At 40.4% G+C, this 20,521-nt stretch overlaps 1 protein-coding gene across 4 annotated transcripts in view; it reads right to left on the reverse strand.

Annotated features, from left to right (window-relative positions):
• Window positions 1-532: 532 nt before the first annotated feature.
• The window catches only part of LOC124123172 (retinoblastoma-associated protein-like), a 60,077-nt gene continuing 40,088 nt past the window's right edge, over window positions 533-20,521 (reverse strand). For all 4 annotated transcript variants that reach the window (XM_048402284.1, XM_048402287.1, XM_048402286.1 and 1 more), the window contains exons 21-28: window positions 19,846-19,923; window positions 15,914-16,018; window positions 13,336-13,455; window positions 11,365-11,429; window positions 10,637-10,760; window positions 6,834-6,946; window positions 5,543-5,623; window positions 533-4,635 (exon numbers count right to left, since the gene is read on the reverse strand). In XM_048402284.1, the coding sequence (XP_048258241.1) occupies window positions 4,611-4,635; window positions 5,543-5,623; window positions 6,834-6,946; window positions 10,637-10,760; window positions 11,365-11,429; window positions 13,336-13,455; window positions 15,914-16,018; window positions 19,846-19,923 (711 nt within the window). In that variant the 3' untranslated portion in view covers window positions 533-4,610. The remainder of the gene's footprint in view (window positions 4,636-5,542; window positions 5,624-6,833; window positions 6,947-10,636; window positions 10,761-11,364; window positions 11,430-13,335; window positions 13,456-15,913; window positions 16,019-19,845; window positions 19,924-20,521) is intronic.

A 20,521-nucleotide genomic window follows, 5' to 3' on the forward strand; every position in this document is an offset into this window, starting at 1 on the left:
ACGCCCGCACTAAGAAATATTCCAGCTGTAAGACGGCGGTCTGTAAATAATCTAGTCTAGACAATCCAGTGATTGACATGAGCATCGATCCACACAAATGGGATACGACCACACGATCCCGTTAGTCGTTGTTAAACGCCGCACTCGGCAGTATTCCAGCTATATGACGGCGGTCTGTAAATAATCGAGTCTGGACCAGACAATCCAGTGATTGACATCATGAGCATCGATCCACGCAATTGGGATCCATGACATGCATCAACCAAGTCAGCGAGCCTGACCACCCGATCCCGTTAGTTGCCTCTTACGACAAGCATAGTCGCCTTTTACAGCAACCATGGTTACTTAAGACCTATTCTACCCTGGATCTACATGGGTCCTCCTCTTCTGCAGTCAAAAAATATGTTTCTGTTTGTTAGCACCATACCAGGCTCGTGGGTTTCACTGAAGCGGTAAAAGACCTGCATCACTTCAGGCTTTCCTTCAACATTAAGTTGACAGGCCATATCAGATCACTATAAGAATGCACACATGTGAGGATAAATCAGTTTTATTTGACATAACACACAGCTGACAAAGTAAAATTTCATTTTTACAAATAAACTACAACATGCTTTCAAATATTTAAAACATCAATAAAGTAACTTGAACAAAGTAATATTTGACTGTTCTCACCTATACTACATTAATGTTTAATAATCTTGAAATACTTCCGCAAGTACTGAAGAATACTTGGTGTTCTGTAAATAATCGAGCCTGGACCAGACAATCCAGTGATTGACATCATGAGCATCCACGCAATTGGGATAGCATGACATGCATCAACCAAGTCAGCGAGCCTGACCACCCGATCCCCTTTGTCGCCTCTTTCGACAAGCATAGTCGCCTTTTACAGCCAGAATGGTGAAGACCTATTCTACCCCGGATAAACAAGAATTGTGTTTTCGGTAAATATGAAGTTCAAATTTGAGACAAGAAAATCAAAACGGCAACTGCATTCATGCATTTGGGTCACTTTATTGGAAGCAAATTAGTCCTTACGAAAAGAAATACCAAATGAATATAAGATGACAGATCTTACCTCCTTGTCTACATACTTACTCATACTCAAGGATGGGGACATATTTTACCCAAAAGTGAGCTTCGAGATTTCATTCACACCAAAAGTATTGATTGACATTATTTCAATCGGAATGCAAATATATTTTTAAAATTCACATAAACTTCACTCACAGTTTATTTATTTTTTAACTATTCTGTGTACACGATGCATATTTTGGTAGAATTCTTACATTATTGCACAAAGTATGTTTTATTAAAATACTAACTAGTCTTAACATATGTACTATAACAGAGTAACATTCAACTACTTTCTATTATAAAATTATGAATCCAGATTACATTTTGTTCTAAACATGTTGTACTAGCTACGACTTAAGAATTGAAACTTGGGACAGATTCAACAAAGTGATCTTAAGTTAGTTGTTTAATCTAGGTCGGTTGGTCGGTTTGTTGTTTAACTTAGCAATATTCCAGCTATATGACGGCGGTCTGTAAATAATCGAGTCTGGACCAGACAATCCAGTGATTGACAACATGAGCATCAATCCACGCAATTGGGATCGATGACATGCATCAACTAAGTCAGCGAGTCTGACCACCCGATCCCGTTAGTCGCCTTTTACGACAAGCAAAGTCACCTTTTACGGCACAGCTTAATTTAGGACTCAGAATGTTCCAGCTATAAGGAGGTGGCTTGCATATAATCAAGTCTGGAACAGACCCACCAGTTCTTGACACTGGGAACAATGACGAGACGTTATCAAGCCTGACCACCCAATCATCTTCGATGCCTGTTCCGACCAGCATATCGCTGGGAACAATTCTAACTCGGATTCGCCACTTGGATTGTGATATTAACGCTACAGTATCCCCGTGTGTTTGCTAGACAATGGTTTTGAGATCAATCTTGGCGCGAATATACGTTTCAACATTGGAGCTATAGGACAGCATAAGAGTGCTGCATTTAACATTTCTCTGTCTTATATATATTCCCAACCTCAATCATCCACCATAAAATTCTCCATTCTATTAATGATAATGGACGAGATGTCACGGCGGGCCAAATGGTCATCACAAGACGGCGGGAATCAAACAGGATTGGGTGACTAACGAACGCTTCAACCACTTGAACACCTTCCTTCTGGTATGATAAATACCCGAACCTCTTCATCACCGTTTGAAGTGATGTCACCATCCTAACCTCTCTGATCCTTATTTTACAAGATAGGTTGTTGCAGGATCACAGGAGTACATAGCGTTTGATGCATCCCGCGTTAGATTTATACCACTCGCCTCCGGCTCATGGTTTAAAACCTAACGAGGGATGCAAAACAAAAACTGTACCCCGAGAGATCCTGCTACAACGAATTTATCTTACCCAAATGTTTTAATACGACATTTTACAAGAATTCAAACCAATTCAAAATTGTTAGAAAACAGCTGTTCGATTGAGCTGAGTTTAACTTGCGTTGTGTCAAGCGACATCCATTAACTCGGAAAAAGTGTGCTTCGTTTTGTTTTGAAGCAGGCAAAAAGGGATTTATTTTTTCTCTCAGACATCCACGTGCAGCCTGTATTGCTCATGGCGGGGTATAAGAGATTTATCCCCCCCACTGAGGAATCTATTCTATCTAACCCCGAGTGATCCTGCTGCAACAAATTTATCTTACCGAACTGTTTTCATGTGACGTAAATGACTTAACACGAATTCAAAATTGATACAAAACAGCTGTTTGATGGAGCGGATGTTAACGTTTGCTATGTCACATGACTTCCACTGACTCGGAAAAAGCGTGCAGCTTTTTGACGGGGTTTCAGGGATTTATTCTGCCTCTGCCTCTCAGAAATCCACATGCAACCTCTATTGTTCGTGGCGGGGTATAAGAGATTTATTTCCCCCCTGAAAAATATATTACCCTCAAACGCAGGTTACACAGTATTTTTTCAAGACTATGTGGACCAATCAGATCTCATCATTCTGACATGGAGGTATGATAATCCTGATAGAATTTCTCTTGTGCATGAGCATAAAAGTTTATCCAGACAGCAGATTACTTAATAATACTCTAAGCTGGAAAAGATGTTTTCATGAGTGAGTGAGTGAGTGAGTGAGTAGGGTTCTCCACCGCTTTTAGCAATATTCCAGCAATATCACCAGAAATGGGCTTCACACATTGTACCCATGTCGGGAATCTAACCCGGGTCTTCGCGTTACGAGCAAACGCCTTAACCATGCGGCTACCCGACCGCCCATTATGGAATGGAGATAGGGTACACTGACCCTAAAGTGCTTTGTAACGAGAGAAAAATATTGTAAGTATTAAGTTAATCCTGCTACATCATTTGAGTATTGAACAAAAATAATATTGTGTCAAAATATATTACTCATAAAAAAATAATTCTTCAAATAAGAAAAGAGCATACATTTTTTATCAATCAAAAGTTGTAAACTTTTGAAAACAAACTTGTGATATTTCTGAAATATGTATTAAGTGTATGATGAAAGAATGTAATAATATTGTATGTCATCAGAGATCAGAACATATTTAATGCATATACTCTCAAAGTAATTTTTGCAATATTGATACAAGCATTGAGTTACCTCCCTTCCCTAAGACTTCTCCACCTTTTGCCACGACTGATGGACATCAAATGATATGGATAAGAAAATCTGAACTTGCACAAAAGTTTTAATAATTTTGAAATAAAGATAAGAAGCCTTCATGTCATATGTAGTACTGAACTGAACAGGAGTATTTTAACAAAATAATATAACATTGTTTCAAAGTGACAGTAACATATCATGACTGAAGATGTATGGTACGTGCCTTGTCTCCCCGACAGTGGAGCCCAATCTTTTTGCAACAAAAACAGCCTATATATCTCTAACACAAAAACAAAGGTATGACTCTTGAAGAATTGGGTCAAATCTAAAAAAAGAGTAAACAATTCGGACACAGAATCCTACAAAGAGCAACAACAGCTAGCTAGCACACCTTCCCTAATAGTGAGTGAGTGAGTGAGTGAGGGAGTGAGTATGGTTTTACGCCGCTTTTAGCAATATTCCAGCAATATCACGGCGAGGGACACCAGAAATGGGCTTCACACATTGTACCCATGTCGGGAATCGAACCCGGGTCTTCAGCGTGACGAGCAAACGCTTTAACCACTAGGCTACCCGACCGCCCCCCTTCCCTAGACAATCATGCTGCAACCCTTATTTAATACTTAGAAACAATATTTACTTGAAATGTACAATTCTTCTACAAATTCTTTTTCCATAAATATTTTGGCAATTCGTTTTTAATTGAAAACAACTATAAGGAATACACACATCTGAAATTTTTAACAATGTGTAAGATTATTAAAATAAATAACTATCTAGTATGTAAAATTCATCATTATATCTTTTTAAAAAAAATTAAATATTAAAACTTCTTTATACATCGTTAATGCATTTGAATAACCAGCACTACAGTTTAATAATTCCATTTTCTAAGAAAGTTTAAAAAATTTCAAGGCTGTGAAGTCTGTCCGCAGGAATCACTTCAATTCATCTTGTTGGACTCCTTACTGAAATCAAAATTGAGAAAGCTGAGCATAAAAAAATCTCAAACTCAAATCTTTTGCTCCAATACGATACCTCCATACGAAGATCTTACGATAGCTGGAGGAGGTAGTTTCAGGTAAAGTCTTATTATCAGCCAATTAGGTCTTCTGAATTAGATCAGCATATCTGATTTCTGCATTGCGACAAATCAAGAGCATTGATCCACGCATGTCATCGATCCCAATTGCATGGATTGATGCTCATGTTATCAATCACTGGATTGTCTGGTCCAGACTCGATTATTTACAGACCGCCGTCATATAGCTGGAATATTGATGAATGCGGCGTTAAATTCTTTATGGAGGGTTGGGTCAGATCTTCATGCAGACCGGTAACGTACCAGAATAAAACATCACATTTACTTTCCCAATCTTCTCCATTATTGAAACCATAGAGGTGATAAAGTGAAAATATACAACAAATATGTTAACCACAAAGAACCAGAGACAGGTTGCCCCTTAGGAAGGATGGTCATGTGACTGTTCACCTTCTAGGGCCTAATGGCAGCTTGGGTTGTATACTACCCAGGGAGCTGAGAATGAAACTCAAGTGCACACTGATCCATTGACCATGGTAGCAATGGCTTCGCATTCAGCTATACACATATGGAGTTCTGGGCCATATTATTATTATCATCATCATCATCATCATCATGACATTGATGATGCTGATGATGATGACGACGTTGATGACAACGATGATGATGATGATGATGATGATGACGTTGATGATGATGATGACGCTGATGATGACGTTAATGACGACGATGATGATGATTAAGATGATGATGACGTTGATGATGATGTTGATGATGACAACGTTGATGATGATGATGATTATTATGATTATTAGTGAATTAGAGGGTTGTACCTGCTGTGGGCTGGAGACTTGAGAGGTGACACATCAACGGCAATTCTCTTCACAACTTTAGGGCAAGTTTCGGGTACACACCTGGTAAAATAAAATTTTAATTTCCTCAATTCAGAACAATATACTGCGCAAGAGATCATGCAATCACAAAACACGTATCTCCTCTCTATATTCTCATGATTCACCTTCTCTGTAGTGACACCTCTCTTCCGGTTTGTCTGTTTGTTGTGTAACGCCTCACTCTGCAGTATTCCGGCTGCATGACGGCAGCCTGTACGTAGAGGAGTCTGGACCAGGCAACCCAGTGACTGATATCATGAACAACGTCCATCTCCGTCACTGAGCCTGACCACCCCTTCCATTTAGGTGTTTCATATGACTGGCATCAGTTGCTAGCAAATAATTCTAACCCGGAATCTCCACTGGGAATTTATCATCTATGATTCCAAACTAAGAGCCCTTTGGCAAGCAAATTGGGAAAACAACAATTATTTTGTTCGAAATTAGGATTATTTAAAAGTTCCTACTTCAGCGGTCTTTCAAAATTGAATGTTAACATTAAGGTAAAAACCTCGACATATTTCTAAGTTCTTAACATGCAAAGCATTTTTTTCTCAGAAAATCCAAATATTGAAATCAAACTTCGCACTGCGCTTGCACTTTGTTTGTTTGTTTGTTGTTTAACGCCGAACTCAGCAATATTCCAGCTATATGACAGCGGTCTGTAAGCAATCGAGTCTGGACCAGACAATCCAGTGATTGACATAATGAGCATTGATCCAAGCAATTGGGATGGATGACATGCATCAAACCAAGTCAGCGAGCCTGACCGCCCGATCCCGTCAGTCACCTGTTACAACAAGCTTAGTAGCCTTTTACGACAAGAATGGGTTGCTGAAGACCTATTCTACCCCGTATCTTCAGAGGCCGATATGCACTGATAAGAATCTAGGTGGTAGTTTTCAAGTTATAGGTCATACAAAAAATGTCCTCGGAAGGAAGACTTTGGGTCGAAAATCTGATGTTTGTATGTTTTTAAGTGTCAAGAATATTCCAGCTATATGTCAGCCTGAAACCAATCGAGTCTGAAACAGACAATCCAGTGATTGATATTATGAGCAATGATCAACGCCGTCCAGGTTCGATGACACGCTACCAACCATGTAACGGAGTCTGACCTACCGATTCATTTGGTTGCCAGTCATAACAAATCGCCAGCCCCCCACCCCACCCCCAAGCAGGTGTAGAAAAATCCCATTGGTGCTAGCTCTGCTACTGCACGGACACCTACTGTTCGTCATCGGCTGAAACTTGATCAAAGCGGAGACGCTTCAGACTTCTTGGCGTTGAGTGCCGCTTGTATGCTGAAAGACTCTCTGTGATGTTCCTCAGCTTCTCCGACGACTGCAACAACAACATTCATGTTAGTGTCGGGACACTAATACTGTATTCGACGTAATAAGCGCCCCCGCTCTAATAAGCGCCCACGGCGATATTTGCTAATATATTGGCTAGTGAACAATCCCAGTTAGCACCCCTTCCGATTGATGAATGTACACAAAACTTAATTATTCGTGTATAATACGCACTCGTGTGTTATATGCACCCTTAATTATGGGCAATTAAATTCTGGAAAAATATATCTGTCGTATATAAACAGTTCAGACCGTCAGCATAAACCACGAAATTTATCTTTCAATGCTGTTTTTTTCTACCAAAATTTTGAGAGCGCCCTGGGCGCTTATTACGTCGAATACGGTACTGCCATTGTATCAGCTCCTTAGTGACAGCAGAAATAAAGTTTTCAACAAAAAATATTAAAAATAAATCCCAAATCATCAAAAGGCACCAGTTCACCACTAGACTAATCTGTACAGCAAGTTTCAATGAGAAATATTCAACGGCTTGGAAGATTTGCTTCGGAAAACGGACGGATGGACGGAATTTCAAACAAGAGAGATAACAATGGCTCCAAGACTGGGTTATGGCCACAAACCAACAGATATAATAAGGGTGGTCCGAGGTCTCCAGCACACTTAAATTTTTAAACAGCACAGAGAATTCCAGCACCGTAGACAAATGGGCCTACCTCAAAAATAGCATTAAGCAACCCTGTATTTAAAAAAAAAGCTAATATAAACAAGACAACAAGAGTCATCAGAAAGATGACATATCCCCCCGGCAGCTGTCTGTAAAGTAACCACTAGTAAATGTGCAATTCTGTATGTAATGAGTCAACAGTTGAATGTTCTTTAAGGAGCATACATTGTTTACCAACAAACGATCCACCATGGTCGCATCCATATGAAATGGAAAGTAAAACGTTTGTTTCTGTGGGTTTTTTTTATGCAAACAAATGACAAATTACAAGAAACAAGCGTATAGTCAACGAAGTCATCTATATCCCCCACCCATTTTAACACGTTATGGTCCCAAACCAGGTAACTGACCCAACATTTCTCTTAGCCCATGTCAAAATAGCTGCAATGGAAATTCTAAAATAAACATTTCTAAAACTCCTTAATATCAAATGGCACCTGTTCAGTATGTACTTTATATATGGACATGCAATGTTTGGCTAGGAAATATTTAACAGTTTATTTGTTATACTCCATAAGTAAACTAATCCTATATGAAAACTTAAATCCAACTTGTTGCCATGGAAACGTAAAAAAAATCATTATTGAAAATTCCTATATAGCAAAAGGCACCAGTTCAGTATGTGCCTGGTAGACATGCAAAGTTTTGTAAGAAAGTATTTAACGTTTTTTGAGTTACGCTCCGGAAACGAACACCACCCTTATAGAACCTAAGTCCAACTTGTTACCATGGAAACGTAAAAAATAAAAATTTCTAAAAATCCTTAATAGCAAAAGGCACAACTTCAGTATGTGACTGATAGATATGCCAAGTTTCAATCAAATACACAGAATTATTTTCGAGTTCTGCTCCGGAAAAGGAAATGATTACGGACGGACAGACGGACAGACAGACAGACGGACAGACAGACAGACTGGCTGATCGCTATATCCCCCCGCATTATATGCCGGGGGGATAAAAAGTGCGCATGGCTCACAAATACCCACAGCTTTCACAGAAAATTCACTTATCGAAAACAAACTTTGCACTGCACCCCTCCTATTGCTATTCCTAAATTTGGAAAAGAATTCATGGTGTAGTTTTCTAGTTAAAGGTCACACAAATGTTTCAGTTAAAAAATTCAAGGTAAAAAAATGACAATCCCTAAATATGATAAGAATCCATGCAGTAGTTTTCAAGTTATAGTTTGCACAAATATATATATATAAAAAAATAATAAAAAGCTGTTTTTACAGAAAAAAATCAAATATTGAAATCAAATTTTGCCCTGCACCTCTCCTTATTCGATGTAATAAGCGCCCAGGGCGCTCTCAAAATTAGAAATAGGCTCTTATTGGAATATTATTTTGGTGAACAAACTGGGTTGAAAGATCATAAATTTCGTGGTTTATGCAGACAGCCTGAAATGTTTAAATACGACAGATATATTTTTCCAGAATTTAATTGCCCATAATTAAGGTGCATATAACTCATGAGTGCGTATTATACGCATATAAATAAGTCTTGTGTAGATTGATCAGTCGGAAGGGGTGCTAATTAGGATTGTTCACTAGCCAATATATTAGTAAATATCACCATGGGCGCTTATTAGAGCGGGGCACTAATTACGTCAAATACAGTAGGTATAAAAAGTGTTAACTAAGCTTTAACAAAGAGTCATCAGAAAGATGACATATCCCCCCGGCAGCTGTCTGTAAAGTAACCACAAGTAAATGTGCTATTCTGTATTCTGTGGGGTTTTTTTTATGCAAACAAATGACAAATTACAAGAAACAATGACTAAACAAGCGTATAGTCAATGAAGTCATCTATATCCCCCGGCCATTTTAACCACCCTATATTAAAACTTAAATCAATCTTGTTGCCATGGAAACGTAAAAAATAAAAATTTATAAAATTCCTAAATAGCAAAAGGCACAACTTCAGTATGAGACTGATAGGAAAAGGAAATGATTACAGACGGACGGACGGACGGACAGACAGACTGGCTGATCGCTATATCCCCCGCATTATATGCCAGGGGGATAAAAAGAATCCATTTAGTAGTTTACAAGTGAAAAAAGGTCCTCGGACATTCCTTTAAGGTAGGAGGCATAATAATTAAAACGTAGAAAATACAAAATTTCTTAGTGAGTGAGTGAGTGAGTCAGTTGGGTGAGTGAGTCAGTTGGGTTTAACTCCACTTTTAACATTATTCCAGTTATATCGCGGCGTGTCAGCTTAATGTGGGAGGAAAGCCCGAAGTGATGCAGGTCTTAGACGTTTACCACTTCGGTGAAACCCACGAGCACGGGTATGGTGCTGACAAACCTAGAAATATAATCGAGGCGAACCGGGATTCGAACCCACAATCATAGGTTTCTGACGTGCCCAAGGGACGCAACTCTGCACAGCGAATCGCGGGGCCTTAGATGACTGGGCCACCCGTGCCCCCCTGAGTAAGTGAGTATGGTTCACGGCGGGTGTTCTGGGAAGGTATTTAAGACTTCTAAGGCAATTAAACATAGGGCTTACCTTGTTAACTATATTGATATGAGAATGCCATAAACAATCTTTTCACCAAATTCATTAATAAAAATTCCTTTCATTTTAAGAATAGGTTTTGCACTGGATGAGATTTTACTTGCATTCAACAATTCGGTAATTTTCTCGGCATCAATATAATATTGACAACCTAGTCTATGCGTGTACAAAGTTTCATGAAGAATACCTAAAGTTTTAGAGATATGGTCAGGACAAACACACCAGTATGAACGAAGTCAAAGTCAAACTTGTTGCCATGGAAATGGAAAATATAACATTCTAAAAATCTCTAAATAGAAAAAGGCACCTGTTGACAACCTTGTCTTTCTGTACAATATTTTAATGAAAGAATACCTATTAGTTTCAGAGATATGATCGGACGGACCGACAAGACAATTACTATATCCCCCCATATTACATACAGGGGGGATTAAAGAAATATATTCTCAGATTTCCGAGCATCTCACTTACTCCAAGACCCTCCCCGAAACTGTACAGTAAGCTGCTTCTTGGCGTCAGCTGACTCGGTGAGGGCGGCAACTTGAACGGCGACTCCTTCAGCGGCGACACATAGAACCTCTTCCTGCCAGGGATGCTGCAACAGCAAAAACAAGTCCGGACTAGCATCATCAGTAGTGAGAGAGTGAGTGAGTTTAGTTCAAAGTAGTATTTAAATTGCGCCACAGTCTGCCAGCTTACTGTGTGAGGAAAGCCCCAAGTGAAGCAGGTCTTAAGGTATTTGAACACTTGACCACGGAGGTGGTTGAGTGAGGGAGTGAGTATGGTTTTACGCCGCTTTTAGCAATATTCCAGCAATATCACAGCGGGGGGCACCAGTAATGGGCTTCACACATTGTACCCATGTCGGGAATCGAACCCGGGTCTTCGGCGATAAAGAAAATTATCGTGCCTTATTTAATACATATATTCTGAGTTTCTCATGCGTGTGTGCGTGCATGCGCTTGTACTACATCTAATCCGGACTAATGCTGATTTTTAAGTCCCAGCCCGCTAAGAACAAGTACCATCTTTTAACATCTTTTGGTATGACGCAGCCGGGAAAAGAACCTCCGACCTTCCACTCTCCAGACAGACCTGTAATCACCAGACCACAGAAGCGTTCTAAAATGTCCAGTGAACCCAATGTCCAAAAACTGGACCCCGGTCAAAACTGGACAGACCAGATAAACCCTGCCTACCTGAACACGGGTGAAGCTGTTAGGGGCGACGTCATCTGCTTTGGAACTGGAGATAGTGTAGGGGCCTGTGAATATAGACAGTGGTCAAGATAGACACATGGATAACAACTTGTTTAATACTGTGAAAAGCGACGTTTCGGTATAGATCCTAATACCGTTGTCAAGCAAGACTGAATGAGGGTTGTTGTTCTTGCATTAAGTGTTTAAGAGGTCGCCTTCTGCCTAGGCAATTTCGGCTGACCTGTCCCTCTTTGGGACTCCTGTGTGTGTGAATGAGGGACATAGTACAGAATATATATAGTAGGTGGAGGATTAACAGTAGAGGATTAACAGTAGAGGATTAACAGTAGAGGATTAACAGTAGAGGATTAACAGTAACAACAATTGCATACGGGAGTGGGATAACATTGGTAGGTGTGACAACAAGTGAGTGAGTGAGTGAGTATGGTTTTACACCGCTTTTAGCAATATTCCAGCAATATCACAGCGGGGGACACCAGAAATGAGCTTCACACATTGTACCCATGTCGGGAATCGAACCCGGGTCTTCGGCGTGACGATCGAACGCTTAACCACAAGGCTACCCGACCACCCAGTGTTGACAACAAAGGGATGATGCTGTCCCAACACGCTGGACAGAGAACACATAGGTGGAAGCCAATAGGGACATGAAGCCAATAAACAGGATAAGTGATTATTGTTTGATGAGTTCATAGTTGGCAGTAAGACAGTGGTCATATTGAAATAAATCACTAGTTAGTTTATTTGTTTGTTGTTAAACGCGCACTCAGCAATATTCCAGCTATATGATGGCGGTCTGTAATAATCGAGTCTGGACCAGACAATTCAGTAATTGACATCATGAGCATCGATCTACGCATTTGGGATACGATGACATGCATCAACCAATTCGGCAATCATGACCACCCGATCCTGTTAGTCGCCTCTTACGACAAGCATAGTAACCTTTTACAGCAAGCATGGGCTGCCGAAGACCTGTTCTACCCCGGATCTTCACGGGTGCAAATCACTAGGAAAGGGAGATGTTTAAACGTTTTGACAAAAAATCATGAGCAATCACAATGACAGATCATGAGAAAATGTTCAAAGAGGCCGTCCCCCTGAAAGGGTCTTCCCATTTGTCAACTAGATTTGTTTTTGTTTGTCGTTATGCCACATTTTGCAATATTCCAGCTCTATGAGGGCAGCCTGTAAACTCTTCATGTTTTGAGCAGACAATCCTATGATTGACATCATGAGCAATGGAATACAATAACATGCATCAACCAAGTCTGCGAGACGGACCAACCGATCCCATTTGTCGCCTCTTATGACATGCATGGGTTGCTAAGACCAGTTCTAATCCAGATCTTCCTAGGGGACAAGGATGGATTGCTGAAGACCGATTCTAACCCGGATCTTCCTGGGGGACAAGCATGGGTTGCTGAAGACCAGTTCTAACCCGGATCTTCCTGGGGGACAAGCATGGGTTGCTGAAGACCGATTCTAACCCGGATCTTCCTGGGGGACAAGCATGGGTTGCTGAAGACCGATTCTAACCCGGATCTTCATGGGGTACAAGCATGGGTTGCTGAAGACCAATTCTAACCAGGATGTTCATAGGGGACAAGGATGGATTGCTGAAGACCAATTCTAACCAGGATGTTCATAGGGGACAAGGATGGATTGCTGAAGACCAGTTCTAATCCAGATCTTCCTAGGGGACAAGGATGGATTGCCGAAGACCAATTCTAACCCGGATCTTCATGGGGTACAAGCATGGGTTGCAGAAGACCAATTCTAACCTGGTTCTTCATGGGAGAAGACAAACATGGGTTGCTGAAGACAATTCTAATCCAGATCTTCACGGGGTTAAAACATAACTAATTCTAACCCGATCTTCAAGGGATACAAGCTTGTTACTGAAGATCAATTTTAACCCATATCTTCGACTAAACTGACGCTACATACCATAGGTCTGTTGACGGAGAACTGTAGAATGTAGGTCTTCATATTTTGCATGAAGACTTTGTTGTAGAAGCCGATGATGGAGTCGAACTCACTCCCGTGAATGAAGGCACTCTTATACACCTGCAGCAGAGAAAACAGCACGAATATAACTTATTATTATGCCTCAAAGTGAGATAGACCAATCAGAGAGCAGAACTACTGACCCCACATGAGCCCGTTTACCGTCAGTAAAAATCCAAGATGGTTGTTACTGACCTAATATGAGACCTTATACCGTCAGTAACAACCATTTAGGATTTTCCAAACCCCACCTTACACATTTCACACAGTGGTAGAAACGAACATTTTTGGTCCAGTGTCCTTATAATGATAATATATAGCCAATCTCATTAAAATCACATCTTTGTTCTTGCTACCGCCAAACAAAGATCTGAGGACATCCCATTAGGGTCACGTCAGAACGAACTTTCATCCAATCAATCAGAGCGTCGCTTACCAGATCATGAAAGTGACATTCCGAATGCGAATTCTAATAATGCAACCCTCGAAAACTTTAACACAGGGTATTCCGAACGATGGTTACGGGTTTAACAACCGAATCCATACAATGTAGACCGTCTATTAGCCATTCCAGAATGTTCTTTTGTTCAGGTTTCAAATTTGTAATCGAGAATTTGTCAAGATATGTTTCGAAACGTAGTCGCCAATTTGAAATCAGTGCCGTAAAGCGCAAGAAAGCTGCATTCTGATTGGCTAATGTCGACTTCTTGTCAGTCCTTCTATCGGTCGGTCAAAGTTCACGCAAGGTCGGTCTGACGTGACCCCTAATGGGACGTCCTCAGATCTTTGTTTGGTGGTAGCAAGAACTAAGATCTGATTTTAATAAGATTGATATATAGCAAAACCCTTAAAAATGGCAAATATGCACCAGTCCTTATGATACCATAACTATTTGGCAGTTTAGCAAGGACTGTAGGACTAGTGCCAATTTCTTGACCTGTAACATGAAAATTCTGGCACAGAAATTCATTATTAGACACTGTTTTGTGTTTTAATATCATCAATTTTTATGTGCAAGGACGTTGATGGTTTTTTGGATCACGTTTGTGACTTGAATAAAGATAATATATCAACAAGGTTTGAAGAGTAGTCTCCCTTTGACCCTTATGTCTTAGGTTGTAAGGTAAAATTTTGAGTTTTAAGTTTTGACATAACATGTGGGACAAAGATACCAAATAGTGTCAACTTTTCGGCATAATAAATTAGTTATGGTGTCTTTAGTTGCCGTATACGATGTCATATTAGGTTAGCGGAAAAATAACCCAAAGTCAGAAAGAATCACTGTGGGTGCAACGACAAGGTTGGTTGGTTGGTTGTTGTTTTTTATTCCAGCTATATGACGGCAGTCTGTAAATAATCGAGTCTGGACCAGACAATCCAGTGATTAATATCATGAGCATCGATCCACGCAATTGGGATCGATGACATGCATCAACCAAGTCAGCGAGCCTGACCACCCGATCCCGTTAGGCGCCTTTTACGACAAGCATAGTCACCTTTTACGGCAAGCATGGGTTGCTGAAGACCTATTCTACCCTGGAATCTTCACGGGTTGCAAAGTCATCATAATACATATCTCAACACACTGCTCACAATACGTTACATATCTCTATACGCCAGAATAACACATAGGCCATAAACTGAAATACTTGTGTATTTCACACGAGTGAAACATGGCGACTGATTGTTTATTCGTTGTTTACTGTTCACAAATAGTACAGGGAAGCCAAAATTATCCCAAACTGTGCGATCCGATACAGATCCGGATACCTTGCTCATGATCCGATACTTATCACGATACTTGCAGGTGCTCTTATCTGTGGTGCGTAAGCCATCTTTTTCATAGACAGGACGGCTAAACACCTGGCACACTGACCATTTACAGTTGGCAGTGAAGCCCATTTCTGGTGTCCCCGTCGTGATATTGCTCGGATATTGCTAAAAGCAGCGTAAAACCATACTCACTCACTCACTCACTCACCTCACCTCACCTCACCATGTTCCATAATGTCCACAGAACAAGTAGAAGTGACAACATTTTTTACTTTTCGACACAAACTTGGGATCAAAGTGGCACACTTAGTGAAAAATATTGATTCTCACCTTAACTGTTTGCTTTAATAAATGTTACACCAAACACTTATTACTAGTGAAAACATACATATTTTGGCGCAATGGGTGAAAATATGTGATACCATGCAGCAGTTTAACATGAATTCCCCACTCAGACACAGTATACTGACTCCGAGCCGACCAGTCCTTGTTTTAGCCCCTTAATGCCGAGCGCTAGACAGAGTAACAATAAGTACCATCTTTTAATGTCTTTTGGTATGACAGCTGGGGATCGAACCCCGGACCTTCCGCTCCCCGGGCGGACGCTCTACCACTAGACCACGGAGGCTGTCATCATGGAACATGAAGAATTGTAGGCAAATACACTGCAAACTTGCAAAATTCATTATAACATCAGGTGGGCGTATGACATCACTGGGTACATCTATACAATGGTTGCTCTTACCGCTTGATCGACATGTGCCAAGTTCCTGTACATGTGGACAATCGTCTTGAACTTGATCTCCTTCTCAACGACCTTGCAGATCCCGTACAGCGAACACATCATAATCTGAAACATCAACCACACCATCACAACATGTCCGTCATGCCGTCTAGATGGCCAGGCAAAGTATTTTCGAATCCTCCCTTGACGAGTTTTAAACAGAAAAAATTGAAACTCGTATGATCTTTTTGACAAATGTCCAGGAAGATTTATGTTAGCAGTCACTGAAAACACATGTCTGTCACACCAACCTGGTCAGATTCTACATCGCATCATCAGTTTCAAAGATGTAAAGTACGAGAGCCTCTTCATTGCATCTTCCCAAGGCAAGGGAGTTAACTGACTATAATTTTATAATTTGAAGTTTACACGATATACAGCTTTTCCATTGGACAAGAGGTCGGTCACGTGACCACGAAATTGACTTTCATAAGTGTCTGAACGACACAATTTGACATTCATACGTTTTTCACGAGACCGTGTTCTTGAAATGACGTAAACACTGACGGACTACTTCCACATTCCATGGGAAACCCCTGGGAATTCTCTAGCACGAAAACATACATAAGCGTTCTTTCTGATCATTTAGAACTTTTATTCTTGGTCTCAGCGTTTCAGTATACATTGAGAAATGTCAGAGAGCGTGACTGCATGATTGTTCACGACTATCCTCCATGCAGCGTATCCTAATGAACAAACGAAGAAATGCACATCTAAACTATCGTAGTATCGACTCAATCCGTGACATTGACCGTCTCCAGCAATCTATGAATTTACCTTAGTGTCTGTTTGACGCATCTTTATTCACCATCTTTATGCAAGCTCCGAAGTTCATACAGTTCGGCCCTAACTCTATGAAGGTTCATACTCCAATGAACTCACACAAAGTGAAGGTCAATTCTTAAATAAAAGTCCAGTTTCCACTCTTACCGACATTGGCTGGAATTATGGAGGTACATTTTGCCTGGACATTTTGGCTGGACATTTTGCCTGGACAATTTGGCTGGACATTTTGTGTAACAAAATCAACATCTGGTTTGTTAAATGCAGTGCAGATTTCGGTTGATTATAGGATTTGCATAGCATGAAGTACGTCTACTGGGCGTCAACATATATTTTCCAAATGATTTCATATTTCTAATCCAGGTGCTGATGTGATTTGATGCACTTCACGAAGTAAGACCCGTTTTTTTCACAATATAGATATTGATTATTGATCAGATTGTCTTGATTGGGCGTCGCTATTTTGTTTAAAGCAAAAGCAAGTGATATGAGAGGTGGAATCTGATTGGTCAATAGGAGGGACATAGAAAGGGACGGAACTCATAATAGCCACTGGTGGCGCTACGATCGACCCCAGAGAATCCAGCCTATTTCGGCAAGAGTGGAAATTGGACTTTTGCATTATGTCTCCAAACTGACAATGAACAATAAGACGGCCTCACTGCACACTTTGGACAGCGGAAATACCAACTTGAATATAAACACAAACACGGTTGATTGAGCAGCAGTTGTAACAAGTACATAGCAATGTCAATTAAGACGTGACCCTTGCAACACTTGAGGCTTCATCACACTTCAAGTTTGTTGACACCTACTCCACATACCAATCAGTGAACTGTTATTGGTTCAATTATTTTATTGCCTTTGAACTTCCTTAATGCCAGTCAACAGAACAACAAGAAAGAAGTGAGCAAAGCTCAGATACCCCCGTTATCCCCGCTGGTCAACAACAAATAGTAAATAGTTTGTTAATTAATGAAATATTACATATTTCTAACTGATTTTAACTTCAATGTTTTAAAAACTAAGATTGAGATCCAGTGACAATTGACCCCCCCTCCAAATCTCCCATGTTACCAGTGTTCACTACGAGGAAGTAGATCACCATGAACACCTTTGAATAAAAATTTGATTGAGGAGTTACATAAGAAGAATTATCAAAAGGACCAAAAATTGTTGATATAAAAACACATAAAAAGTGGAACAATATCATATGAGAAAATCAATAAATAAATAATTTCCATCTAGCCTTAACAAATATGGTAAAGAATTCATAAATTCAAACTATCACAAAGCACAGATACTTATGATGATCTACATGTGTGGAAACAATTTTTGAAAATATATTAGCTATACAAACAAAACCAGTCATCAAAATTTCTAAATTCCATCATGTTTCCATGAAAACAGCAAAAGAGAAAACTTTCAGAATCTTATAAAAGATAAAAAACAATCATAGCGGTTAAATGTAGCATGTTTGCTGAAGCTAGGATACATAATATTGTAAACATGGATCGTACAAAAACTCTACCGAAAATTTATGTTTCACCATGATTCCATGGAAACGGCAAAAATAAATAAATTAAACTAGCATAAGGCACAAGTACTCATTGTGGTAAATGTGTGTAGCAAGTTTGGTGAAGCTAGGGTGCATGGTTAAAAAGTTATGGGCCTTACAAAACACCCACCCTAAAAGTTTAAGTTTCTAATGTTTCCATGGAAACGGCAAAACTTAAAAAATTCAGAATCTTCAAACTAGCAATAAGCACAAGTACTCATTGTAGTTAATGTGTGTAGAAAGTTTGGTGAAGCTAGGGTGCATAGTTAAAAAGATAGAGGCCGTACAAAACACCCACCCTAAAAGTTTAAGTTTCTTAATGTTTCCATAGAAACGGCAAAAATTAAAAAGTTCAGAATCTTCAAACTAGCAAAAGGTACAAGTACTCATTGTGGTAAATGTGTGTAGCAAGTTTGGTGCAGCTAGGGTGCATGGTTAAAAAGTAATGGGCCGTACAAAAGCCCAGACAGACGGAAGGACGGACGAACGGAACGCTATATATCACCTATTTACTTCGTAAACGGGGGTTATAAATATATAAACTGTGTGTAGTTTTTAGGGAAACACTGTTTTTTATTTTTACGGAAATACTCTACTCAGCACTTTTAAGTGGTGGTATTTATGTTTGATTGGGTAAATTTAAGGTTGGATTAAGGTAAGATATGTATCATTCCAATGGGGATGGGGTGGGGGAAGTCGTATTGATATTGAGTCGCATTTTTGGCTAAGGGTCAGCAGTCGTATTAATTTGGAGACGCATTAATATCAAGACTTACAGTAGATACAATATGTTGCAAAGGACATAAAAACAACAGGATTATGACAGTAGCCTTGACAAACATGATTTCGTTTGTCTGCCATTCCGTTCTGATTCATACTTTTTATGTAACCACGATTCATACTTTTTGTGTAACCATGTGCTGTCCGTGTGCGTGTGTTGACAAACTGACATGCCTTGCCTACGATGATGAACTAACTGCCATTATAGCTAAAATGGATAGAATTATCAGTAAACCGCCTGCATGTTATCAAGAATCAGCGGGCCACTGTAACTTGATAATGTCCTCATATGGCTTGACGACGGGCCATTATCACGCCCATTGTTAGGTGACATCATAGGGTTGGCATAGGTGACGTCACGTTCAATAGTGACGTCATCTGGTTTGTGCTATGACGTTTCCATATTTGTAAAAGTGGGTCAGTGACATTCGTGTTGATTGCAGTAATTGTTTCAAAACCGATATTGTTTTTTCTTTTTATTTGATACAAAATTCCATCCATTTTAGCTATAATAACGGTAACGCTATTTTTCAGGGCATTATCATTTGCAGAAGCCCTCAGTCTTTTCAACTGCCCTCCTTCGTCGGGCAGTTAATGGAAGACCTCAGGCTTCTGCAAATGATAATGCCCTGAAAAATAGCGTTACTCTTATATTAAATTGCCTTGAATGACCCACAGACTTCTTCGTCTTCTTTTCAACAGGTATACATTGTTATATAGGGTAACAGGAACTGGGATATAAGGTGAAACCGTGTAAACGGTGAACACCAACCTGGTCGATGTGTCTGTTTCTCATTAGGGCTGGCTTGTTAGTGATGCAGTATTCAAAACACGTCCAGATCTTTTGTTGCTGAAGAAAAACAGAAAACAATCTTGATATAATTGTGTTCAATATCTGACAAGAGAGACTAATGGGTTGTAAAGACAGGGACCTTCAGTGTAGGTTTAGATGTGGCAACAAATACTCGGGGTGCTCAGCCTACTTCAAAAACACCGGGAGACCAGGCACTGGGGACCTACACAGGGAGACCAGCATCAGGCACTGGGGACCTACACAGGGAGACCAGCATCAGGCACTGGGGACCTACACAGGGAGACCAGCATCAGGCACTGGGAACCTACACAGGGAGACCAGCATCAGGCACTGGGGACCTACACAGGGAGACCAGCATCAGACACTGGGGACCTACACAGGGAGACCAGCATCAGGCACTGGGGACCTTCACAGGGAGACCAGCATCAGGCACTGGGGACCTACACAGGGAGACCAGGCACTGGGGACCTACACAGGGAGACCAGCATCAGACACTGGGAAACTACACAGGGAGACCAGGCACTGGGGACCTACACAGGGAGACCAGCATCAGGCACTGGGGACCTACACAGGGAGAACAGGCACTGAGGACCTACACAGGGAGACCAGCATCAGGCACTGGGGACCTACACAG

Source organism: Haliotis rufescens, unplaced genomic scaffold (assembly GCF_023055435.1).
Source record: "Haliotis rufescens isolate VD_foot unplaced genomic scaffold, xgHalRufe1.0.p SCAF_25, whole genome shotgun sequence".
Taxonomy (NCBI): domain Eukaryota; kingdom Metazoa; phylum Mollusca; class Gastropoda; order Lepetellida; family Haliotidae; genus Haliotis; species Haliotis rufescens.